Source organism: Capra hircus, chromosome 16, assembly GCF_001704415.2.
Source record: "Capra hircus breed San Clemente chromosome 16, ASM170441v1, whole genome shotgun sequence".
Classification (NCBI taxonomy): Eukaryota; Metazoa; Chordata; class Mammalia; order Artiodactyla; family Bovidae; genus Capra; species Capra hircus.
This window is the reverse complement of record NC_030823.1, coordinates 43,885,340-43,911,644: the sequence shown is the minus strand read 5'-3', so window position 1 is coordinate 43,911,644 and position 26,305 is coordinate 43,885,340. Positions and strand designations below refer to the sequence as shown.

Below are 26,305 nucleotides of genomic sequence, written 5' to 3'. Positions count from 1 at the left end.
ACTAGACCACAAGGGAAGCCCCTCACTTAGTCTTGATAAAAGGAGAGGCAGCCAACTTTGAATGGACTTGAACCCTCTATCCCGTTCTCACTTCTCTCTACTTTTTCCAAATAAAACTCCAAAACTTCTCTTAAAGGGTGTAAGGTTTGAACATGGAGAGGAGAAGGGTCAGAACATTTGTCAAATGGCCTAGTCTGCAAAGCAAACAAGTCCCTCAGTGTGTTTTAGTTTGATCCAAACTTACTTTCTTAAGAACAAGAATTCAAACACCGACACCTCAAGCTTTAGGACTGGTTTAGAAATTCACAGTGTGCCTCCTGGCTTGTCTCAGGTTCAGATTCAAAGATATGGAACATTAAGTCTCTGTCTGTCTGAAGGCCTTTAAAGGAAAAATCATTCATGAATCCTCAAAGTCTGAAGTCATATCTTTACTCGAGTTAATGAAAATTAATCTTGCAGAAAATCTTGGCAGATCAAAATGAACATGAGTCAGTTCTATCTTCTCAACTACCATTACCAAAATGTAGAAATTTTTACAAGGTAACATAGTTCTAAAGCTTTATTAGCTTTTCACAAAATGCCTAACAGAATGACAGAACGAATTTCTAAGTTAATTTTTTAAAGTAGGACCTAAGTCTATTTTGATGTAACTATTGCTAAATAAAATATTGTATTATGCGTGTTGTGACAATGTAGTCAGCTTCCTGGGGTTATTTTTGGCCGTACCCCGGAACTCCCCAACCAAGAATTGAACCCACGCCTCTTGCCGTGGAAGTGTTTTAGCCACTGGACCACCAGAAGGCCTCACTTTCCTGGTTTTGATAATGGATGATGATTATATCTTATTGTTGGGGGAAATGGGTAATGGGTCCAGGGGACCTCTCTGTACTGATTTTGAAACTTTAGAATCTATAATTAATCTCAAAATGAAAGTTAAAAAAAGAAAGAAAGAAAGAAAAGCTATATATGAAATAACCAGGAGCTTATTTTTGAGAAGAAGTCTCCATGTACCCTAAAATAATAGATTATGTGATCAAATTAAGAACTAAATTACTTGGAATGCTCCAGCAGTCCTGTAGTTAGGATTCCATGCTTCCACTGTAGAGGGCATGGGTTTGATCTCTGGTCTGGGAAATAAGATCTCGTAGGCCTAGAAGTACAGCCAAAAAAAGGGAGAAATGAAATAGAGAACAGCATAATAAATATCTTGATTCTTGAACTAGTGGGTGGATGTAGTTCTCTTTTCTATGAACTGCTCTAGAAAAATCTACAACTTTCTTGTTTTGACTAAGGGCCCTAGCATTGAAGAAACATCCTCTTCATCTTTTCATGACATAGTTAAGACAGCCCTTGAGACCTAAGGAAAAATAAGCAACGTATAAACCAGGTTAAACTTCATTAGAATGTGGAATTTGGTGAGATTGGCAATGCATATTTGATTGTTGCAGCCAGAGAGACTTTGAATTTAATATCATTCAGATTTGGAGTTGACTAACTAAAGAGTCCTCTTGAATTTAACTTCTGTTTTCTACCATGAAACAATCCCTAATAAAAATAGGGCTGGGCCCTGCTCTGCCATGGTCTCCCATGGATGGGGAACAGAGATTGAGGGAGGCTGAGAGGCGTCTGCATTTCCTGACTTAAAGCCAGAGCTTTGTTACTGGGTATGACCTCTCTTTAAGAGAGACATCAACAGTGCATTCAGTGGCTGCTAAGAGTGGCTGTTTCCTTGACATAATGGCCTTATCAACACTAAGAGAGCAGGCCCAGGGCTGTCCTAGGCCAGGCAAGTGCTCAGCATTCCCTCTGCTCTGTGTGCTGGCTGGGGACTGAGTTGGCAAATGGATAACATTCTGGTTGCTAGTGGCAATGGCCAAGAAGAAATAGGAAAAGATAATAGTTTTGCAGGACTTCCCTGGGAGTCCAGTGGTTAAGAATCCGCCTTCTAATGCAGGGACACAGGTTAGATCCCTGGTTGGGGAACTAAGATCTCACATGTCCCAGGGCAACTGAGCCTGTGGGCTGCAACTAACGAAGTCTGCACACCACAATGAAGACCCAACGCAGCCTGCCCCCTACCAAAATATATATATATATATACACATATATAATTGCAAAATCAAGGAAAAACTCAAAGGCGAAGAGGGAAGCAAATACACAATGAATTAAGGATTGTCTTGACCACAGCGGACTTCCCATGTGGCTTAGCAGTAAAGAATCTGCCTGCCAACAAAGCAGACATGCGCTCCATCCCTGGGTTGGGATCTGGAGAAAGAAATGGCTACCCACTCCAGTATTCTTGCTTGGAGAATCCCATGGACAGAGGAGCCTGGCAGGCTTCAGTCCATGGGATTGTGAAAGAGTCAGACATGATTTGGTGACTAAACAACTTGACCACTGTACAAAGAAAAGGCATGCAGAAAGCTGCTGCTGCTGCTGCTAAGTCACTTCAGTTGTGTCCGACTCTGTGCGACCCCATAGACGGCAGCCCACCAGGCTCCCCCATCCCTGGGATTCTTCAGGCAAGAACACTGGAATGGGTTGCCATTTCCTTCTCCAATGCATGAAAGTGAAAAATGAAAGTGAAGTCGCTCAATCGTGTCCGATGTCCAGTGACCCCATGGACTGCAGCCCGCCAGGCTCCGTAAAAAGCTGGGGGATACTTAAGGCACTCCAGGCCACATACCCGGGACTGCCTCCCACCTGAGGTCCCCAGCCTGCTGTTTCTACCTTGAAGTATTATCTTCAAAGCCAATTTTTCTTCTTTCCCACTGTCCAACGCTTGGATCTCTGTTCTGACAGCCTCTGTCCTGAAGTCTCCTTGTTTCCAATCTGTTATCCATACGACTGGCCTTTTGAAAACACATCCCACCGCATCCATCCTCTGCTTGGTGGTACCCACCACCCTTTCCCATTGTCCATCTCACTGTATAACTTCTGGCTTCTGGAAAACATCCAGCTCTCCTCTGGCCTGTGTCTCCTCTCCTGCCCCTCCCTGTTCACTCTGCCTCCTTCAGCTCAGATTCCACCCCTCCAGACCCTATCACCTTGGGGGATGCAGCGAGGGGACGGTGTGCTTTGTCATCCTGTCACCACCACCATTCATGCCTTCCTAGGGTTTATCACAAGTGGTCATTATGTACTGCTTCAAATTCCTGGGTGTGTGTTCCAAGGATGTAGTTACTCAACGTATGTCTGATAAATGAACTCAAGTCCATTTCTTGATTTGTTAAATGCCAGAAATAATGCCCAACTTGCAGGCTTAGGGTGAGCAACACAGAATCACAAAATCAACTCCCGAACCAGGCCCTCACTGTGTGCGTTACTGGTTTACATGTAATTGTCAAAGGTAATTCCCGTAGGTATCATCCCTGCCCCCCTACTAACTTTACCAGTGAGAAAATCAAGGTACAGATTTTGAAGAATCCGCCCAACGGGTCATTAGAAAGAGCCCGAGCTGAACTTTTAGCCCAGACTGTGTGTTCAATTCTCACTCTTGACCCTGGCAGGAACTGAGTACGGGCGGGGATGCAGTCAACATCACGGAAGTTTTGCCGTCATGTAGGAAGCTCGAGGGGAGAGGAAAGCAAAGCAAACTAGGCGAGTGACACTGGACAGGAGGGTGCCTTCCCAAACAGCATCTCCGTTTCCTCCTACTTCCCAAAACTGTGACTCTGAGAGACCAGGGCAGGCTGTACTTTCTTTGGGGGCCTCAGGTCAAGCAAAAAGGAGGGCCTTCGAAAGGACCCACGGCAATCCAGACCTAGTCCTCAAGCCCAAGATGAGACATGTCACATCCACGTCAGAGCTGGTTCCTTCCTGTTACAATCTACTTCATGGGGACATCCCTCCCCACATGGAAACTGTTTCCCTGGCAACATACCAGCATCAATTTAAAAGGACCCTTTTAATTACAGGTAAATACAAACAGCTCATTTTTGCTGTTGTCTGTATATTACTTAAATCTAAATTGCTCAAATTATTTGCCATTTTAAGGAATGATGGTAAATTTCAAGTGTATATTAGATGTAAAACATCTTCCTTTGTGCTTAAAAATGGTCAAGTAGTCATATTACTTGAGACACAAAATTATATAAGAGTGTAGGCAAGAAACATTATTAACGGTGTCATAAATATTATAACTTTATTAAAATGAAAAGACAATATTCAAAATAATGCAACAAAAAATGAATAAAATCCTTTGTCCAATACTGTACACATAAATGCAGAAATCAGTGCCTTTTTCTAAAGCATGTTTTAACCTTCATTTAGTTCATACTAAAATATAAGCTTTAAATAGCTCAAATAACATCACTCAGCAGTTTAAACTGTAAACAGCTTGTTTAATGTGGAGAACATTGTAGTAAGGTACTTCTGTTAATGAGCACCATTTCTTCTGTGCTGCTCTACACGAGATAAATACAGCGAAGCATGTGAAAGTGGAACACAAGCTCTGTGTCTCACCAGATCCAAGCGGAGCAGCCTGCCGTGAGAATTTCCAAAGTAGATGATGTGACCTCCGGTCTTAAGACATACTGGGCTATTGGTCAGAAGGGTTTTACTTAGAAAGCAAATAATCCCCAGGAAATACTGAAGAGGAACCAGCAACACAAGGCCAGCTTGTGTTGTATTTGTTTATTCATATGCAACTATAATAGGGGAGGGGAAAAAAAAAAAGAAACCCACAACACACATCTCCACACAGATACTCTCAACCCAACAGCTGACTGTTTCATTATTGCTTCAACTGACATCCTCAACACTGGCCAACAGTTTGCTTTTCCCCATGTGTCCTGCGTTTCCTGGGGGTGGAACAGAGAAGGAATGGTAAGGAAAAATGACTTATTCTGTTACCTTCCCATTTTTTATGAGACCCAGACAGGTTCGAATACAGTACCAAAGGTGCTGCCACCCCTCCAGCAAGACCTACAGGATTTAGGTCTCAGGACGACTTAAACCAGGCAGGTAAAGTCATGGAAAGAATGTACGGCCTGCCCTCCATGGAAAAACTGCTTGTAAAAATAAATGAAACAAAACAGAACAGGCCTCAGAGCTGGCAATCTTCAACCTTATTATGCAAAAAATAATATATATATATATAATATTTTATGATTCGGAGCTAAACAATACTGTATTCTCTCCCATTTGCTCAATTTTCAGTCTCTCAGGAGCCATCCTCCAGCTTGAGTTTTTATTGTTCTAAATATATATTACTCTAAGACAGGAACTACTGGGTTAACTTGCAACTAGAATCTATGATTTTACCACAAGTGTAGATGCAGGCGTCTAACGTGCACACATATGCGTGTCCCTTGTCCTTCCTCCCTGCAGCGCACCTTTAAATGACAGGCTTGAGCAGACTTTTCTCTGACGCTCACACGGTCAGGGATGCTCAGCACCTCAGCACCTCCCGACTCTCTAAGCCCTTCCCATTCAGACGGAGAGTTCGACTCTCTGATCCTGTGATCTGGACTATTTTCCTGGGGAACCTTGACAGGTCTGGGGAACTGCGAGAGAACCACTTGCTCCCATGGCACCTCTGCTGAGCTGCGACTCCAGGGTCTAAGGAGAAACCACATAGGAGAAATGTTTGCGCTTCACATGGCCTCCCGGGTCCACTCGTGGCTTTAGGTCCAGCTTTTCTGGGGCTGAAGAGATACTGCCATTGGCCAGGAGTGGGTGGACGGGGGTGTTCCCGTGTGTTTCTTCTGCTTCCCTAAAAAATTTTTCGAATCTGTCCAGGTAGGGTGGCCTCTCAGGGAGCAGGTAGTAGTGCGTGGAGCTTGCCTTCTTCCCATTTTCAATGATGGGCAGGATGCAGGGTGCCTTGCCGGCAGCCCCCTCGCTGTGCTGTCTCTGCAGGGCTTTGCTGCTCACGTACTTGGGGTCGGGGGCAAAGCTCTGCGTGGGGGGCATGACCCCGTTGAGGTAAGATGGGAGGCTTTTGGGGCTTGGGGTGCGGGAGTTGCTCCGGGACAAGGGCTCTCTAGGTGGGACTTTGGGGGGCCTGTCCTCATCGCTATAGGTACTGGAGGTGACCTCGGCCGACCACCTTCTGTAGTCTGGCTTGGCCGGCCGGGGAGGGATGGGGACCCGAGGGGGAACTTCAGGCTTGTCGTCGTCGGAATTGGGAGAAGCCCTGTGCACAGAGCTGGAGATCCTGATGGCCGGCTTGTTGAAGGAGCCCGCGGGGCCTGAGTGAGACCTCCTCAGTCTCCGGTGGGCCTGGGGCGGAGGGGGGTTGGCACTCGGCGCCCCGGCTGCCTGGTCAGGCTCCTGGCTGAGATCCACGGCGGAGACGGTCGGGGTGTCGAAATATGCATAGTTGATCTGTCCACAGCCTCGGAAGCTGCGCCTGCCAGGGCCGTCAGCTCTGAAGTCGGAGAGCCCGCAGTCTTCCAGAAGGAAGTCCGTGTCCGAGCTGGTGAGGAACTCGACCTCGCAGTCTGTCTCGTCCAGGGCCAGGTCCTCGGAGATGGGCAGTGGTGGCAGGGGCCGGGAGCCCCGCTCGCAGGGTGCTGAGCTGGAGAAGAGGGTCAGGGGACTCTTGACGGGGGTTAGCGGGGGTGTGGCGGCACAGACCCCGTTCACCGCCAGCTTCTTCAGTCCACACGCCACCCGGTCCTGCTCCTGCTGCCCCCAGCCTTCACTTGGGGGGATGATGAGGGGAGGTAGGCGAGACCTCAGAGGGGGCCCATGCTCTGCACAGTGGCTGCTGCTCATCGGGCTGGATCTGGAGGTGCGCCCTGGAAGGAGATGAGAGGTTATGGAGGATGGTCTGTGCTCTCCCCACGTGGGGAACTGGACCCCACCCCAGCAGCCTGGATTCTTGTTGCCTTCAGCTGGGTCACTCGTGGTGAAACACCAGCTGCTGGAACGCTGAGCACACCCAGGCAACTGCTGCGGGTGTAATCAAGGGCCTGGAGGCGGGGAACGCACCTGATCTGGTTCAAAGAACAAATTATCTCTTCCATCGTCTTGGCTGTGTGCACGGCGCACGCCCACACGCCCCAGACAGGTTCTGTGACATGTGCGAAGTCCACTGAAGGTGAACAGCATGTAATTTGGGGAGCCAGGCCACACCAACCTGGCCATTTGCGAGACGGGCCACCCAGGACACGCAGGGCAGGCCTGAGATAAGATGAGGCCTTACCTGGCCCACTGCGATACCCAGAGCCGGTAGACTCACCCGCGATATGACAGGCAGCCCTTGGCAAAAATCTAGAAGGGCTGATGATACACACATTCGTCCAAGTTTCTGTCAGTATCTGTACTATTCTGTTACTTTCAAACAGGTGTTCAAAGCTAATAAGGAAGAAGAGAGTTCATGTCTGAGGTTCTGGAGAGTTCAGTGTGTCTCCTGGCTGGGGTAGCTTCATGCCTCCACACAGAGACCCAGTGACTCCGGCTGAGCCACCGAGAGCCTGACAAGAACACGCTTACTTTAGGATCTGCTGCCACTAGGGGTCAGACTCCTGTCGGAAATGCCTCGGTCACTCCCTCATTTAGAAAACAGCACTGGGGGACAGGCTCCCTCGGGGCTGCCAGTCTCCTCTCCCCACACCGAGGGCACCCGGGTTCTCAGGATGCTCTGGATACGTACCGATGGAGGTTAGCTGCTCCTGCGCCCGCGAGTTCAGACTGTAGGCCATGGTTATGGGGTCGATGTTCAAAAAGCCGCTGAAAGGGAAAGATGGACATCTGGGTCACAAACAAGTAGCAACCGCGTCCCCTCTCTCGCTCTGATGTCACCTGCTTAGGGGCTCTGGCGACCCCACATCTTGCACTTACTTCTCAAACTCGCTGCGGCCACCCCAGCAGGCCTTCAGGCTTCCCAAGGCTTGGCCATCGTGCAGAAACCCAGTTTTTAATGGGACTCTGATCTCCTGAGCAGCCACTCCTGCCATGGACATGGTGCCTTATTCTGGGACGTCTTCAGATTTGTGATGCCCAGGGACGCGTACAGTCAACCAGTGGCTTTCATTCCCTGGTTGGGGGGAGGGGAGGGTACAGAGGAGGTTAAGAGCAGTGTAAACAACCCCAAAACACGAGGAACTCGAGGGGAAGAGAATTTCAGGGCCTGCGGAACAGAAACATCCAGTTACAGACTTATATTTGCTGTTGCTGCTGTTCAGTTACCAAGCTGTGTCCGACTCTTTGCGATCCCATGGACTGCAGCACGTCGTAACACTCCTGAGTTCTTACTTTTCACGAGGTTACTTAAATGCAGACATTAAAAGTCTTTTTGGGGGGGTGGTGGTGGTAAATACAGGCTTCCCAGGTGGCACTAGTGGTAAAGAACCTCCTTGCCAATGCAGGAGGCATTAAGAGATGTGGATTCGATCCCCGGGTTGGGAAGATGCCCTGGAGTACGCAATGGCAACCCACTCCAGTATTCTTGCCCTGAGAATCCCATGGACTGAGGAGCCTGGCAGGCTACAGTCCACAGGGTTGCAGAGAGTCGGATATGATTGAAGTAACTTAGCATGCATGCGGAAATACTAAGATTTGAGATGTTTTCAGCCAATGAGAAACAGTCCATCTCGGGCCAGGGCAGACCTTGAGGTTGGGCGTGAGGGAACAGACAAGTGCACACACAGAGGCCTCACACAGACGTCTCTCCTACCTCCTAGTAGACCGACCTGCCCGTGTGTGGTTGCACTGAGTGTGGAGCTCATTCCCTACTCCCTGCACCCCACCCTGTCCCAAGCTAAGAAAGTCATTTCAGGAATTACTGTGTTCAATATGGAAGCACCCCTGTTCACGAAGACCCAACACTTTGATGAAGCAGAGGGTCTACAGCTGTCACTTGGTGACCCCACAAGCCCAGCACTTATTTAGATTCTGTATTTCAGGGGTGGGGGGTGGGGGTGGAGATGGGCCCCGGGAAGACAAATTCTCCAGTCACTACTTGTGCAGGAATCAAGAAGTCCTCACACACAGAGGACACTCATTCCCGTTCTCCTGTAAAAAAAATCAAGTTCTGCAGGATGACCGGCTTCGGGCAGAGGCCTGGACAGCATCCTCCTCCCTTCTGAAGGCAAACTGCGGTCTGCATTCTCTGCATTCTCCCCGGTGGAGTGCCTAGTAATTTATGTGCTGCCTCGCTGCAAGGCACGGGCGACAGAGGCCAAGTCAGTGCAACTTCTCCTACTCCAGCCGCCCCTCTCTTCAGACCCCTCCAACCCCGGTCGGATGCCACGTTTCTGGAGCCCCCCTCTCCCCTCAGTCCCCACTGCCTCACTTCAGTTTCCTGTATCCATTGGCAAGGTATACTCATGATTAGCACACGTCTCTGCCCCCTCTTCAGATACTCCTATCTGCTTAGAACAAGTTGAGAACATACCCTGTCGACCCTCTGTGTCACAATGACCCCTTCTATGACGTGTAGATACACTTTATGGTCCGTTCTCATCCTCTCGGCAACTGTGTCTGCACAAACCGAGAGCTGGGTGCTGCGCTGAGGGCTGTGGGCGACGTGAGTACGAGAGAGATGAGTGTGCGGAGCAGAGGGAAGTGGCACATGGGCCAGGGTTCTGTTTTAGGGACCAGTCTGTCACCCACTACAGGACTCTGAGCTCAGGAAAGAAGCTGTGTCCCAGTTATTAATTATCACCACCTGAACAGGAGCAGGTGCTGGGTAAGTAGACGTTTGTTGAATGTATGTTTGAACAACGCCATCAAACTATTAGCATTGTCAATATCAACTGAATGTATACAATATGTAAGGCACAGAGTTGTTTTTAAGTTAAGGGTCTAAACAACACTCTGCAAATATAGATATATATATATTTTTTATAAAAAGCAATGTAGAGAAGGTATTGTTTCAGTGACAAAGGACCAGGGGGCCCAATTACCACTTCTCAGCTTTTTTACTCTCCCAAAGTCAGCTGTGTGAATATACCAGGCAGAGACTTAATAGGTTTGAAATATTATTTCTAATAGTCAAAATTTATCTTTCATCAGTCTCTAAAAATAAGGAAGAGTGGGGGGGAACCCATCATTTCAGAAATCTAAGTTATTTAGGGGAGGTCTTTTCTGTTGTTTTTGAGGGTTGGTTTTAAAACAGCGAAATGTGTTTTTACTTCCTTTGAATTCAGTTTAAGCTCTAAGAAAAAAATTTTAAACACAAGTTTTGGAAAAAGATTTGCTAGACACTTCTTCTCTGTCCCTGCCTGGTGGTTTAGAGTGCTCTTCCTAAGAGATCTGCAAGCGCGGGCAGGACGACAGGGAGCGTATCTGCGGTGATAGAAAAATGAAAGGCCAGAGAGGAAGAAGAATATGGTATTTAAGTGGTTTGAAAGCACACGTTTGAAGATCGCCCATCCAGATTACAGGAAAGTGCTGCGGGGGACTGTGGAGGCCCAGCCCCCACCTGTCTGCAGGCCAACAAGAACTACCAGTAATTACTGTGTGTCAGACTCCTAATGCCATCTAAATCTTCGCTTTCAACAGAGTGATTGTGTAACCATCGCCTCTGCTGAAATGGCCTCGGAATCCTGGCCCTCCATGTCAATGGTCCCTTAACATCCTGTATATGTTCTATAAAAAGTTATTTTTCGGTCATTGTTTCTGTCACCTACTTGTTAGCTTTCTTAAAGGGAAAAAAATTTTTTTTTTTTTTTTTTTTTTAGTATAAAAAGAATTGTGTTCACTAAGGCAGCTCGCTTGTAACCACAATAGTGTCTTTGTGCATTCATCGAAGGTGACCTGCCTCTACATTTCAATGGGGAATTGTGAATGGGCTGTGTTATGAAACTGTCCAAACCTCCCACTGGCTCGCACGGGGAGCTCCGCAGCAGTGTCGCTGCTCTCTCTCTCTCCTTCTGGAGAATAACTCCCCCCACAGTGGACTCCCAGGAGGGCAGCCTGCTCGGGGTCCAGAAGCCAACTTCTACAGGGTGTTCCCCAGGCAATAAACTGTGGGTGTGGGACAGAACCACCTGGAATTCTTTTACGCCTCTCAAAAAACTCTAGAAGCATTCAATATATGTACTCCTTAGAGTAGGGGTGGTGGATCCATCCATCGGTCAACCCTGAGTTAAAAGAAACGTGTGCGGAGCTCAAGGAAACTTAAGCTGATACTGCTGCGTTGTGAGTTTTGTCCCCTTACATGTGTAAAATGAGCTCTGCCTTCCGATTCATTAGGAAAACAACTGCAAAAGATACCCCGCTCCCCCCGCCCTGGGAAAAACCAGGATCTACAAGTCCAAGATGACACTGGGTGATGAAATGCAGAAACACGAAACCTGATGGGAATCTGGGCAGCCTAGCACACTGACCAGGGTCTCCATAATCTTGGGCATGGTAGCTCTTCTGAAATATGTGGACTAATCTTTAGCCTTTTAGGGTTGAAAATGCTGTTCGATACCAATGGCAGGTGTGAACTCCTTTTTCCTATTAACATCACTTGATTTTTTTTTTTTTTAATTCAAGGAAAACCAAAGGACAACCCTAAAACCATCTGTTTCTTGAGGTTGCCCCTTTACTTTCTGTCCTAACAACCTGGGCCCCGCCTTGAGTTCTGATCCCTGTAGAGGGCTTCAACCCCGCATCACAGCTCCTGAATCCCAGGTCCAGCCCTGGCTCAAGCCTCCACTTTGTATGTCCTATTGTCTGGTGATTACCTTTCCACTTGGATGGTCCCCTGGCATCTGGAACTCCACAAACCAAACCCCTTTTGCCACACTCCCTTCCCAAACTAGTTCACGGTCTAAGCAGATCACACGTCTCCCAAAGGCACCACTTTTATCCTGAGCCACAGCAGACGTGTGTTGGATCACCAAGGGCCAGAGCTTATTTCTATGCTGTTTTCCTCAAATCTATCTTCCTTCTGTCCTAATCTGCCTCGGCTATGAAGATCCTCAATCCACCCTTCACGCTGGATCTCTGTCCCTGACCTAACCTAAGCTCAAGCTTAGATCTTCCGCTGCTCAAAGACCTTCAAAGGCTTCTCCATACATGCCGCTCAGCCTGCCATTGAAGGCCTCAGGAACAAGGCCCCCTTCCACCTTTTTCAAGCTCTTGCTTCTCCTTTCCCCAAACTGCTGTTAGAAATCAACGTATCCTTTAGGGCGGCTTCTCAAGCTATCTTCTCCGTGAACCTGCTTCCTCCGGAAAAGCCAGAGAAGTGTCTCCGGGGCCTGATTATTCTGTGCTGTGCCCTAGTCCCCTTCTGTCATCCTGATTTTCTAAAACAGGACTCTCCGCCTCCTCTCCTCCAACAGATCCTGGCCTCATTCATCTCCAACACGTGCTTATTAAGTGGACTCAGAAAACATTCACCTCATTTCTTTTTAAAAAAAGTAATTACATGAAAGACTCATGTAATTTATAATAAAAATCAGTGAAGAAGGGAAAAAGCACAGACTTGTAAGGGATAAACTTAACATTTGGTGACACTGCTCAATTATAATACAAGTCTAGGGACATGGAGCCAGCAAGGAATGCTCACTAAATTCATTTCCAAAGCCCAAAGCAGACGGTTTTGAGACTGGGTAGTAAAAAGATTAGAGGCTTAAATGGTTAACACTGTAACTTTCCAAACTAGCAGCTGTTACTACATGCTTGCTTAAAGCAATCAGGTGGGGGCTTCCTAACGACAATGTCACCTTCTCTTCTGGATTATAAGGCACCTACTGTGTTTTTGCTGCTAAATTTAAGTTCATTTTCCTAAAAAAAAAAGGGGGGGGATACACCCAAAAGCATGTTCCACATTCTTTATTAAATAGGTGAAATCACATGTTTTTGGTTTGAGGATAACCTCTTTGATACTGTTCTTTAAAAAAAAACAGGCTACCTTAAGACAGTAACCTAGATATGCTTACCTGGCCACAGATCTCATTAATAAATCTCAGAAGCACTCCACAAGAGGGGGAGGGGCACATTTTTGTCACACGACTCATCCAGTTCTACTCAGTGCTTCCTTATTTAAAAGTGTGATGTAATTTCCTTCTTTCAATCTGGTTTAAGAACCTGATTTCTGTTTATTCAGAGTGATAAATGGTCTCCTCAGCTGCATTTAACAATTACCTCCCTAACAATTTCCATATCCAGGGAGATATCAGGTAACTCTATTTAGAGCCAAAATCTGAGAAAAAAGAAACAGACTTCAGACTGTGACAAATACCAGGATTTTAGATTCTGCACCCCCCACCCCCTAAAGAAACCAACTCATCTTTCATTCTGAAAATGTCTAAAATAGTCACCTTTGGGAAAGTGAAAAAAGAAAACCAAACCAAGCCTCACTATTTCTCCTGTGATCAGTGTCTATAGCACTAATGGCCGAGCGATCTGCACTGAACATTCAGTCTGGCTGTTCTAGAGGGTTTTCATTTTCATTAGGAATATGAGAAAACTTACTGATTTGCTCCTCTCCTAACACATTCCATGTTCATAACTGCTATGGTGTTGTGTGGTCTGAGTTGATTCACTGAAAGCAGAAGGCTCTTCAAAAATCACTGGCTTTAATTCAGGGTGTTGCTCGGATTTTAACAGGTGTGATCTGGCGGAGGGCGGAGGGGAGAGGAAGAGAGGGGGCCGCAAGGTAGGGGCCGCTCTGTGGAAGCATCAACAGCTTCACCCTGAATGCCCAGATGATCTACAAGGGTGTTGAACGAAGTTAATGACATGGAAGGAAACTCAGTGGTTTCTGTGAAGACATGAGGGGCCCAGTGCAGTGGGAATGGACATATTTTGTCCTCCTGCAGCCCCAGACCTGGCACACAAGAGCCCATTGGTACGTGGTAAAAACCAACGTGACCAGGAGAATATTCACCTTCACTCTGTCACAGTCAAAGCTGGATGACCTAAGTTCAGGAATAATTCAGAATATTTTCTAGCTAAGTATTTTAAGAAATGGCAAGCCAATGGAAAACCTATTTATTCAACTCCATGGTCACTGCCAGCCTCTGGACTCCCGCCGTCTCCCACACGGCCCTGGTGACACAGCAGAAACACCCCGCGGCAAGAACAGATGCTTTTGTCCTTTGTCCCTTCCCTACAGAGCACCGCTAGCATCAGCAGAACACACAGACACACTGGAGGGGAAAATATTATTCCTTTCAGACACGTGCATGGTAGGTTTCCAGTTGTAGGAGATACAGGATTTCTATTCAAATCTTAATGACGATGAGCACAATAGTCTAATGATGGGAAGCGTATCTTTCAAACTTCAAATTTACTTAACGAGCGTTTAAGTCACCCAGTGGATAACCTGGGATTGTTACAGTGAACAGAAACCCAGCAAGCATAATCACTAGCTCCCTGGATGCTTATCTGACGGGCATTGTTCTAAGTGCTTTCTGTGTATTACCTAATTTAATCCGCAGCCCTGGGAGCTGGGTGCCTGCGACTACCCTCATTTACAGACAAGCGACTGGAGGCACAGAGCTGAGGGGCCCAGGCTCCAGGCTTGAGCCAGGTTCTCCCACACACCCCGCCGACAGATGATCTGAGCCACTATGGAGCCCAGGTCTTCAGGGGGCGCTCAGACAGACTGTCCTGGGGCTCTGTTGGCTGGTAACAGTTTTTCTTGGGTAACTTTTAGTGTATCAAAGTTCCTATTTAACCTCCAGTCTCTCAAATCTCCAGAAAGAGTTATTACTTGCAGTTCTGTCCTATCATCCTCTAAAAGGAGAGGGGGGATTAAGGTATTGATCTATTCTGTGACCTCCTCAAACAGCTGAGACCCTCGACCTTTAGTGACACAGGGACGCTCCGCCGTCATATAATCTGTTTGATAATAACGCAGGTCTGTCTTCACTCATAAAAAGGGGTCACAACATATACCCAGAGAGCCCTCCAGCCTGGATCTCTGTGGGGCATTATTACAATAGTCTTATAATCAGGCTCTACTGTTAAGATCCAGAATATAATGATAGAATGTCTTGTATTTGGAAAGTGTTCCACAAATGACAAAACACTCATCCCACTTGATCCCAACAACATCCCTGTAAGAAGCGGCAGGGATCATGATCTCCATTTTGCAGAGAAGGAAGCGAAGTGAGGTGAAGCATCCTCCTATCTGCTAAAGGTCAGCACGGTACAGCATCTTCCTCGCTACACTTTCCTGACCTCTCCTTTCTAGAGCGTCTGCTTTGTAGGCGACAGCCACGTTTCTCCTCCTCTTGGTTACAGGTGGGGAGACTAATACACAGAACAGGACCTGAGCGCTGGTCCACTGGGCAGAGCAAGACTGAACTCAGCTCCTGTGTTTAGCTCATGGGTTCTTAAGAGGGCAGGGTTTCACTGATATTTTCACAAACAGCTACCAGATGCTTACTCTTTTTGACTAGATACGACGCTCACTGAAAGGGACACGGTGCTGCCAGAGGAAGGCCCAGTCTAACGAGGAGAGAGGTAACAGGCAGGCAAGCAGTTTCAGACTGTGGTCACTGTCAAGGGGCCAAATGGGGAGCAGTAGAGGACAAGGAGGGATGACGACCTATTCACGCAGGCAGTGAAGGCAGGCTTCTCTTGCGTGATTTTTCAAATGCGGAATCTAAAGGATGAAGAAAAGGCAGCCGTGAGAAGACTCAGGAGGAGAGCATTTCACGCAGAGGGGAGCAGTATCTTCAAAAGACAACCTGTGACTCGTCAAGTTTCATATTCTGGGGGGGCCTTTATTTAACAAGAGCTCTTGGACGGCATCTTCTCATCCTTACCTTCCTACTGTGTCCCCTGTTAGACTGTAATGTTTTGTGGGATCATGGCGCTCTGGAGTTGAAAAGAGTTGCCAGGGGCCCATATTTAAAAAATATATTCGATGGCCTTTTGGTAATATTGCCCCATTTGATGGTACAAGGGACTGGATTCAAGTATCAGCAGTGACTCCAAATGGCAGAACTCTTTTTTATTCTCTCTTCCGAAATCTGAATCCCATGCTAACTCTCCCTTACCTTAAAGTAATTGCTGTATGAAGCTAGTCACTTAGGTTCAGAACCCTCGAAAGTCACCAATTTTATCTATCTTTATAAAGCATGTGTTTATGCTGTACGGATAATGCCAGAATGCCATAATGAAATTTCGTTTCTCTAGTGAGTTATCCATCAGCTTTTAAAATGCGTGACCAAACAGCAGCACCAAAGGAAGCTCCAGGAACCCTGATGCTGCTGCACCGATTCAACTGTATTTAGCTCAAGAAAAGAGTTGTGCCTCTGCTAGGGGGAGCCTGTGACATTCAAATTCCTGGAATTACCCTTGGCACCACTTTTCCCCTCCTCTGCTCATCTTTCTAAAGAAACCTGATGGTATGCAGAAATTCAGGTCAGTTTCCAGCATGTTAGATTGCACCTGTAATTTGGGTGACTTGCTTTTAAAAGCTACCATTACTACCAGCAGAAGGGAAGTACTATCTGGTTCAGCTTCCGAGGAGCGGCAGTTAAGAGCTCTTTCCACACAAAAACTCAGGTGTACACTGTAATTAAATCTCACAGAACCGAGCGACTAGCATCCACTGTGAACTTCAAGTAGGAAACCCAGTGCATCACAATGCTGGTTCTCCCTATCTGTCAAAAATACAAATAATTCAGACATTTCATAACAGCCATTCGAAAAAAGCAGATTTGTTTTCTGAGGTTTATCAGTGACTGGTGCAATCCTGCTGAATTTTAAAATGTAAAATATGCTTTCCTGAAATTATTTATCAATCATCAACTAATGTGCAAAGCTGCCTAAGACAGAAGCTGTGCAAGTCAGGGTTCCTGCCCTTAAGGAGTTTACAATCTAGTATCTGTTGGGTTATATACTGTTAGTCCCAGTGAGTGTCCACAAGAACACACAGCTGAAAAGGAAACCTCTGTGTTTGAAGTGAAGGCAATGAACTCCATGCTATAACCAATTTGTAGTTCTCTTCAAATATGCTAATATCTGCAAACAAGCCTGACTGATTGATAACATACTGATAACCAATCACCGTCAGCCTGTTAACAAGGACCTGATTTCTTTCATTTTGGTCTTAACAAAATTTGGTCATTTCCTGAAATGGGTATCAAAATGCCTTTAAGGAAAACTGCACTTACAACTACATAATTCCAGTGAGGTTTAAAAAAGAAAAGAAAAAGGAAAAACAAAAAAAGAGAAATGCAGTTTAAAAAAAGAAAGCAAGACAAGGTATGGTGAACTTAATCCGATGCCTCAGTCTTCTCAACAAATGCTTTCTCACTGCATTCTTAACAGATTTATAAAAGCTTGAAATTTTGCAGAACACTTGTTCTCCAGAAGAGAAGGAGGGGGGAAAGCATTTTAACCTCACCTTTCTTCACCCCTGACAGTTGCCTAGAAACCAGTCTTGCCCTACCTGTGTTGCAGGTGTACCTAAAGTCACCAACACATCTCTTTTAAAGCTACAGTCTCTATTCTGACTGCACTTAAGTTTATGACTAACAATCTATTCATATTTTTTATCAGGGAAGAGACTGGTTTCTTTCAAGCAATGACGAAATCCTAATAAAGACTTTGCAAGTACCAATACAGTACTAATCCTGGTGAAAGAGTCATCTAATTTGTACAAGACTACAATATACATATAAATACACGCAGAGGCGAAATATCTAATAAGCGTTCACGTTTCGAACACAATTCTGCACTTCGTTCCCTTTTGAGACAGCATTTAGGACGTTCTAGAAAAGAATCGCGTTTCTGGGAGGAGGAGGGCACAGGGCTGCTCGGATGAATTAAGAACACCGACTGGGGATGACTGTCGTCGCCGAGACCAAGCAGTGGGACCGCGGGTCAGAACCCGCGCCGATCCCGGCCCCCAGCAGCTCTCCGACCCAGTCTGCGGGCGCGCGGTGTGGACCAGACTCGCGCAGCCCGGGGAAAGAGGAGGAAAGAGCCCGAGGCCGCCGCCAACCCGCGGCCGCAGGACCTCAGCTAGCCGCTCCTGGAGCCGCGCGTCTCCAGCGCGCCGGGCCGGCCCCTCCCTCCGTCCCGGGAGACTCCGCGCCGGGAGACCCTCTCCGCTCCCGGGGACCCGCCCCACGTCGGGAGCCGCCCGGAGTCCCGAGGGGCGCGGCGCCGCCCTTCCCGCCCCGGGCCCATAGGCCCCTTACCCCAGCAGAGCCGCAGCTGCCCCACGGAGCCCTCCCGCGCATGTCCGTCCCGGCTGTCTCAGCGCCTCGGGCTCAGGGGCCAGACACCGCGCAGGCGCCTCGCCCCACGCCAGCCGCTCGCTCCCGCTCGCACTCCAAGCTCGCACCCGGCAGCCGTCGTCGCTACCGCCGCCGCCTCACTATATAGCAAGGGGGCGGGGCCGTAACGTCACCGCTCACCGCCCCACCTCCGCCGCGCAGCCAATCCCGGCCTCTAGCCGCTTAAAGGGGCGATGTGCGGTCAAGGTGCTCGCGTGGGGTCCACTGGCGTCGGATGGCCCCTCGCCAGGGAAGCAGTCTTTGTCTCCTGAGGGACGTGTTTTTGGCCTGCTGCGGCCCGGGCGTCCCTGCTCTGCCGAATCCGGGAGGCCGCTGCCCGGCTCTGGGCACTCCTTCCCCTGAATCTTCCTCTGAATAGTGCAGGCCGCCCGGCCTCGGCCGCGGTTCCTGCCCGAACCAAAGGCGGCGCCATGCCTCGCACGGGGTTTCCGTCGTTTGCATCCCTGGGGAGGGTTTTCTCTTCCTCTGTCGGCGGGCCGCGTGGGTGGGCCGAGGGCACCGCGGGGAGGCGAGCGGAGCCTCTGCGGGCGGGCCTGGGGAGGCGGGGGCGCGTCTCCTGCAGGACCCGCGCTCACCACGAGGCCCGTGGCCCAAAACGTTGGAAGGACAGCGCGGGGCATCAAGGGTCTGCGCAAGACAAGAAAGGACAGAGCGAGGCATCGGAGGACAGCGTGGGCAGAGTGGCACAGTGTGAGACAGCGAGGGTCAGGAGGCCACATTCGTGAGGGTGCCCGGCCATCTCTCGTGACCGCACCTCTGCACATGGAGGCCGGGCCTGGTTGGCAGTTGACTCGGATAGGGCCGCCCACGGGCTTCCAGAAGGTGTCCCCCACCCCCAACCCGGTGTCCGCTTGAGTTCCAACCTCTTGTTTACTTAATAGACCCACGCAGACCTCAACATCTCTTGGCATCAGGGCAGCCACTGATGTCCAAGGACAAAACACCAGCGAGCCGGCGGGAGGAGGTTTCTCAGGGCGCCAGTGATGCAACTTAGGCTTATAGTTTAACCGTAAAATAAATAATACAAATGATAACAAACCAAGAGTAACTAAAGTAAGAAAAAAAGCAAACAGACAGAAACCCTCCAGTTTTAACTAGAACAAATCCCCTGAATGGTACTCTGTTGAGTAGAGGCCAGAGACCTCCTGCTGACCTCTTTGGTCTCTGCAGAGGCCCTTTTTACATTTCAGCAGTAATGCCGGATAGTTAGACATTTAGCGCTGCCTAATTGGGGTAGTTTAACATATGGAATGAGATTGCGACCTCATTATCAGGTTAACTATTAACTTTACACTGCATGAAATGATTTGCCTTCTCCACATTGCTATTTACTTACTTTTTTTAAAATTTCATTCAAAGGCCTAATTTTGAATTCAAGGCCTTAAACACCAAAAAAAAAAAAAAAAAAAGAAAGAAAAAGAAAGAAAGAAAAAAACAGAAAAAAGAAAGATAAAACAAGAAAACAAAACTCTTTTATGTGCAAGATATTTAGCCAAGAGAACTCTATCCCCCCATTTTGATGGGCTCCTTTGGGTCATTTTCATGGCTAGGCTACTTATCAACAGTTCAGTTGTTCCATCTTTCTTTTAAGTTTTCTTATTGCCATTTGGTATTATTTTAGGAAATGATGGCAATTAGGCATAACTAATTGCTAACTTTCTTACCGAATCAACTAGGTTTTTTGATTCACAGTTACACAGTTTCCCCCCCAACCCCCATTTTGGTTTCATTAAAGTTTACAACTTACCCATACAACTGTTATCAGTGTAAAAAAGGGATCAGCATGAGAACTTGCCAGAGAACATCTTTTCAGACCTCACAGTCCAGCATTTAATGAATGGGGACTTAGCTGAGCTCAAGTTTCACCCAAAAGGAACCCTAGTTGCACTATTTCAAGTCACCACAATACAGCTGTAATTTGTGCTTTGGCCTTATTGGCGAGCTTTTACATTCTCCCATTCATTAAACAGTGATAATCACTAGAGCAACCATCAAACACAACCCTTCTTTGGAGAAAGAAGATCAACAGGATACTCACTATAGGATTGGGAGCTGGGAGCCGAATGAGGGGCTGTTTTGGTAAATTATAAAAAAAAAAAACCCACAAAATCACAGGAGTCACTCCTCATGAATCCAATTTTTTTCTTCTGATCTATTTAAAACTTGCAAAATAAATATCTTAAAATTTTTTCTTTATTGAAATGAGTCGACTTACAATGTAGTGTTAGTTTCAGAAATACAACAAAGTGATTCAGTTATATATATATGTATATGTATATATTTTTCTTTTTTTAACATTCTCTTCTATTATAGGTTATTGTAAGATATTGAGTATAGTTTCCTGTGCTATACAGTAGGCTCTTGATTATTTTAGATATAATGTGTATATTTTAGTTCCAAACTCCTAATTTATCCCCCTCCCCAAAATAAACATTTTGATTTATTCATTTTGGAGGAAAAACCAGTTATAGCTGATGGCTTACTGAATTTTGCTTATAATGATATTCACATTATATGGCTTTCTCAGCTGTGGATGAATTACATGAGAAGACTTAACCCCACAAATCTTTTATCTAAGACTCTATTAATGATATTTTATAATAGCACTAGCATGTCAATAATACTGTGGAATATTTGGGGAAGAGTTTAAATGGAAAATGCTAAGCAAGTTGAAATGAGCCTTTTTTGTTTATCAAGTGATCATTTGGTGACTTTTCACAGATTAGAACAGTAAGAGGTTTAGGGGGAAAAGTACCTTCTTTGTACTGAATCTAGCATGTTTTTAAATTATCTCCAGTAAGGAAGAAATTTAAAGTCAGAATGTTTTTTCATATCTCTCTGAATCCATCTAATTTTGAGGTCACCTCTCAAGGAATTTATATTAGCTGATGTTATTTAATATAAAAGATTCTAAACATAGCATCTAGAACATTAGACTTATATCACATTGACCCAGATTGTCACTTGGCACTTTTGCTTCTTTCAGAGTAAGAAGAGGCTGTCCTTGGAGTAAGAACAGGGGGAGGTTCTGGCTCAGAAATCTTACGATCACAATATCTGCTTTCCTGAGGACATTGTTCCTGTCTGTCCTTTCCCAGCATCCTTGCAAGTCGTGTGTAAGCTCACATTGTGCCAGAGAGGGGCCTTGCAACCCTTCTGAATTTCTGTTTTGATATTATGTGAGTCCTGTAAAAGAGGATCACAATTTGGCATTTATTCATCTTGGTTACAGATGTTGTATTTTGACTTGTTTATAGAGACATATTTTAAAGTGAGACACTTTCTGCATACCTGCTTAGTCCTAGAGCCTTTTCTATTCATGATATATGTAGATATTCACTTTCAAAAAACTAATTTATAGATGTGTGCAACTAAAAAATACATGACAAAAGAATTGCATTTCGTATAGGTCATTAGTTGTCACTATGTTTTGGAAACATCTGGCACACACACACACACACACACAGATACATGCACATATATATGTATTGGAAATATACATGTATATATATATATATTTATATAGTATTTCCAATAAACTTTGTGGATTATTTTAGACACTCACACTGATAAGGGCTGAGATTCACCCATAAGGATTGCCTCATCGAATCAAAGTCTGCATGGAGCGTCCAAATTTAGCAGCCGTTTGAAAAGTTTCACAGAAAAAGATTTTCTTTACAACTTCCATTTTCCCCAGGGATATTAATGAAGGATATTACTTCACCTTCTTAGCTTTCCCCCTAAATATATATATATATATTTATGCAGTATATTCAGCCTGGGAAAAGACCAAACAGGCTGGTTTTAATTTATCTGTCTACTCGTTTAAGTGTTAGGGCCAGGGCTTACCTGTCTTTGCTTAGTATGAGTTTTGGAGGGCTGTTTGTATAGTTTTCTTTCAACTGGGCCACTTTTTCATTTAATGCTCCCTTAACAAACATTTGATGCTGTTGGCAGTTATTATATTTCTAGTTTTATCCCATTTCTAGAACTTGAAACCTTTTTTTATTGTCCTATAGATACATTAATGTATAGATGTTTATAAGACAATTTTTTTCAAATTTCTTTGAAACACTAATCTGATTTTTATCTTCAAATTTTAACATGACATTTTCTTCCAAGTAAATGCTGTATTTCCCATGAGCTGGCCAGTAGGGTGTGCTCTAGCCCCTTGCCAAATTAATTAATTAATTAAAAATATTAATGTCAGCTCTCCATTAAGAGATTTCAGAAATATATTTCAACTCCTTCACTGCCACCAACATTGATGGGGTATGGTTATATAGACACAAGCTAATAGTTCAGCACACACAACATATATGGGAAGTTACATCATTATATATGAAAGCAGGAAAACTTAGAGCTTGTTACTTATTTGGATTTAGTTCTAAAATAACTTGGTATGGGGACTTCCCTGGAGGTCCAGTGTCTAAGACTCCTTGCTTCCAGTGAAAGAGGCCTGGGTTCGATCCCTGGCTAGGGAACTAAGATCCCACCTGCCACAACTAAAGGTCCCACGAGCCACAAGTAAGACCCGACAAAGCCAGTGTGTAGCCAGTGCTTGTGTGTGTGCTCCATCATGGCCAATTGTTTTGAGACCCTGTGGACCAGGCTTCCCTGTCCATGGAATTTTCCAAGCAGGAATACTTTAGCAGATTGCCATTTCCTTCTCCAGGGGATATTGCTGACCCAGGGATCAAACCTACATGTCTTGGGTCTCCTGCATTGACAGGCAGATTCTTTACCACTTTGCCACCTGAGAATCCCTAAGATCTGAAATAGCCAAAGAAATAAAAAAAATATTTTTTAAAAGGCCAACGTGGTGTGATTTTACCAGATTGGTTCCTTGGTAAGAGATATTTTCTTTTCTTCAGGATGAAAGAATAAGGAAAATGGTGCAGTGATGAAGGGTCTGTATTTGGAGGGATGAGTTTGAATCTCCATTCTGTCACCAGCTATGAGCTGGGGCTAACAGTGCTTCCTAATCTGTAGGGTTACTGTTCAAATAAATAAGATTGTACACCTAAAAGTATTTAGATCATGGCCTGGTCCCAATCAGGATTCAATATGTGTTGTTAATCAGTCACTAAGTCATCTCTGATTCCTTGCAACCCCATGGACTTCAGCCCTTCAGGCTGGTCTGTCCTTCACCATCTCCCAGAGCTTGCTCAAACTCATGTCCATTGAGTTGGTGATGCAATCCAACCATCTCATCCTCTGTCATCCTCTTCTCCATTTGCCTTTAATCTTTCCCAGCATCAGGGTCTTTTTCCAGTGAGTCAGCTTTTTGCATCAGGTGGCCAAAGTACTGGAGCTTCAGCTTCAGCATCTGTCCTTCTAGTGAATATTCAGGGTTGATTTCCCTTAGGATTAACTCATTTGCTCTCCTTGCAGTCCAAGGGATTCTCAAGAGTCATCTCTAACACCACACTTGGAAAGCATCAATTCTTCAGTGTTTAGCCTTCTTTATGGTCCAACTCTCACATCCATACATGACTACTGGAAAAACTATAACTCTGACTATATGGACTTTTTTTGGCAAAGTGATGTCTCTGCTTTTAAAAATGCTGTCAAAGTTTGTCGTAGCTTTTCTTCCAAGAAGCAAGTGTCTTTTAATTTTGTGGCTGCAGTCACTGTCTGCAGTGATTTTGGACCCCAAGAAGATAAAAATCTGTCCCTGTATCCACTATTTCTCCATCTATTTGCTATGAAGTGATGGAACTGGATACCATGAACTTCGTTTCTTTGAATGTTGAGTTTTAAGCCAGCTTATTCACTCTCTTCCTTCACCCTCATCAAGAGACTCTTTAGTTCCTCTTCGCTTTCTGCCATTAGATGTTCAGTTCAGCTCAGTCACTCAGTCGTGTCCGACTCTTTTCGACCCCATGGACTGCAGCAGGCCAGGCTTCCCTGTCCATCACCAGCTCCCGGAGCTTGCTCAAAACTCATGTCCATCAAGTCAGTGGTGCCATCTAACCATCTCATCCTTTGGTGTCCCCTTCTCCTCCTGCTTTCAATCTTTCCCCAGCATCAGGATCTTTTCTAGTGAGTCCATTCTTTGCGTCAGGTAGCCAAAGTATTGGAGCTTCAGCTTCAGCATCAGTCCTTCCAATGAATATTCAGGACTGATTTCCTTTAGGATTGACTGGTCTGATCTCCTTGCAGTCCAAGTGACTCTCAAGAGTCTTCTCCAATGCCACAGTTCAAATGAATCAGTTTTTCCTTGCTCAGCTTTCTTTATGATCCAACTCTCACATCCATGTATGACTACTGGAAAAAACATGGCTTTGACTAGATGGATCTTTGTAGGCAAAGTAAGGTCTCTGCTCTTTAATGTGCTGTCTAGGTTGGTCATAGCTTTTCTTCCAAGGAGCAAGCATCTTTTAATTTCATGGCTGCAGTCACCACCTGCAGTGATTTTAGAGCCCCCCTCCCCCACAAAATAAAGTCTTCATTGTTTCCCCATATATTTTCTATTAAGTGATGGGACTGGATGCCATGATCTTCATTTTTTGAATGTTGAGTTTTAAGCCAACTTTTTCACTCTCTTCTTTCAATTTCATCAAGAAGCTCTTTAGTTCCTCTTCACTTTCTGCCATAAGGATGGTGGCATCTGCATATCTGAGGTTATTGGTATTTCTCCTGACAGTCTTGAATCCAGCTTGTGCTTCATCCAGCCTGGCATTTCACATGATGCACTCTGCATATAAGTTAAATAAGCAGGGTGACACTATACAGCCTTGACATACTCCTTTTCCAATTTGGAATCAGTCTGTTGTTCCATGTCTGGTTCTAACTGTTGCTTCTTGACCTACATACAGATTTCTCAGGAGGCAGGTCAGGTGGTCTGGTATTCCCATCTCTTTCAGAATTTTCCACAGTTAGATCCACATAGTCAAAGACTTTGGCGTAGTCAATGAAGCAGAACTAGATGTTTTTCTGGAACTCTCTTTCTTTTTCAATGTTCCAGCAGATGTTGGCAATTTGGTTCTCTGGTTCCCCTGCCTTTTCTAAATTTAGCTTGAATATCTGGAAGTTCTCGGTTCACATACTGTTGAAGCCTGGCTTGGAGAATTTTGAGCATTACTTTGCTAGTGTGTGAGATGAGTGCAATTGTGAGGTAGTTTGACCATTCTTTGGCATTGCCTTTCTTTGGGATTGGAATGAAAACTGACTTTTTCCAGTCCTGTGACCACTGCTGAGTTTTCCAAATTTGCTGGCATATTGAATGCAGCACTTTCACAGCATCATCTTTTAGGATTCGAAATAGCTCAGCTGGAATTCCATCACCTCCACTAGCTTTGTTCGTAGTGATGCTTTCTAAGGCCCACTTGACTTCACATTCCAGGATGTCTGGCTCTAGGGGAGTAATCACAGCATTGTGGTTATCTGGGTTCATTAAGGTCTTTTTTGTATAGTTCTTCTGTGTATTCTTGCCACCTCTCTTAATATCTTCTGCTTCAGTTAGATCCATATCGCTTCTGTTGTATTGTGCCCATCTTTGCATGAAATGTTCCCTTGGTATCTCTAGTTTTCTTGAAGGGATCTCTAGTCTTTCCCATTCTATTGTTTTCCTCTATTTCTTTGCATTGGTCACTGAGGAAGGCTTTCTTATCTTGTCTTGCTGTTCTTTGGAACACTGCATTCAGATGGATATATCTTTCCTTTTCTCCTTTGCCTTTTACTTCTTTTCTCAGCTATTTGTAAGGCCTCCTCAGACAACCATTTTGTCTTTTTGCATTTCTTTTTCTTGGTGATAGTCTTGATTACTACCTCCTGAACAATGTCACGAACCTCCGTCCATAGTTCTTCAGGCACTCTGTTTATCATATTTAATCCTTTTAATCTATTTGTCACTTCTATTGTTGAATCATAAAGGATTTGATTCAGGTCATACCTGAGTGGTCTAGTGGTTTTCCCTACTTTCTTCAATTTAAGTCTGAATTTGGCAATAAGGACTTCATGATCTGAGCCATAGTCAGCTCCTGGTCTTGTTTTTCTGACTGCATAGAGCTTCTCCATCTTTGGCTGCATAGAATATTCAGTCCAATTTCGGTATTGACCATCTGATGATGTCCATGTGTAGAGTCTTCTCTTGTGTTGTTGGAAGCGGATGTTTGCTATGACCAGTGCTTTCTCTTGGCAGAACTCTG

The 26,305-nt window shown here is 45.5% G+C and overlaps 1 protein-coding gene across 3 annotated transcripts; it reads right to left on the bottom strand.

The window, feature by feature from the left end:
• Positions 4,119-18,209, bottom strand: ERRFI1 (ERBB receptor feedback inhibitor 1). 3 transcript variants are annotated; one of them, XM_018060405.1, is made up of 4 exons: positions 18,054-18,209; positions 7,792-7,987; positions 7,604-7,680; positions 4,119-6,746 (listed from the first exon to the last, which is right to left on the bottom strand). In XM_018060405.1, exons 2-4 carry the CDS (start codon positions 7,911-7,913, stop codon positions 5,563-5,565), a joined length of 1,383 nt encoding a protein of 460 aa, XP_017915894.1. In that variant the 5' UTR covers positions 7,914-7,987; positions 18,054-18,209; the 3' UTR covers positions 4,119-5,562. The 3 variants fall into 3 exon arrangements, with proteins under 3 accessions (XP_017915894.1, XP_005690793.2, XP_013825731.1); XM_005690736.3 differs by lacking the exon at positions 18,054-18,209 and having other exon boundaries at positions 7,792-18,042; XM_013970277.2 differs by lacking the exons at positions 7,792-7,987; positions 18,054-18,209 and having other exon boundaries at positions 4,119-7,305.

What these genes read in the sequence shown, in the direction of transcription:
- ERRFI1 (XM_018060405.1), bottom strand. Translation starts at nt 7,913, where the DNA reads ATGTCCATGGCAGGAGTGGCTGCTCAGGAGATCAGAGTCCCATTAAAA. An exon ending in GGCCGCAGCGAGTTTGAGAA is followed by an intron (nt 7,681 to 7,791) that starts GTAAGTGCAAGA and finishes TTTCCCTTTCAG; the next exon opens with CGGCTTTTTGAACATCGACC. An exon ending in GGAGCAGCTAACCTCCATCG is followed by an intron (nt 6,747 to 7,603) that starts GTACGTATCCAG and finishes ATCTCCTTCCAG; the next exon opens with GGCGCACCTCCAGATCCAGC.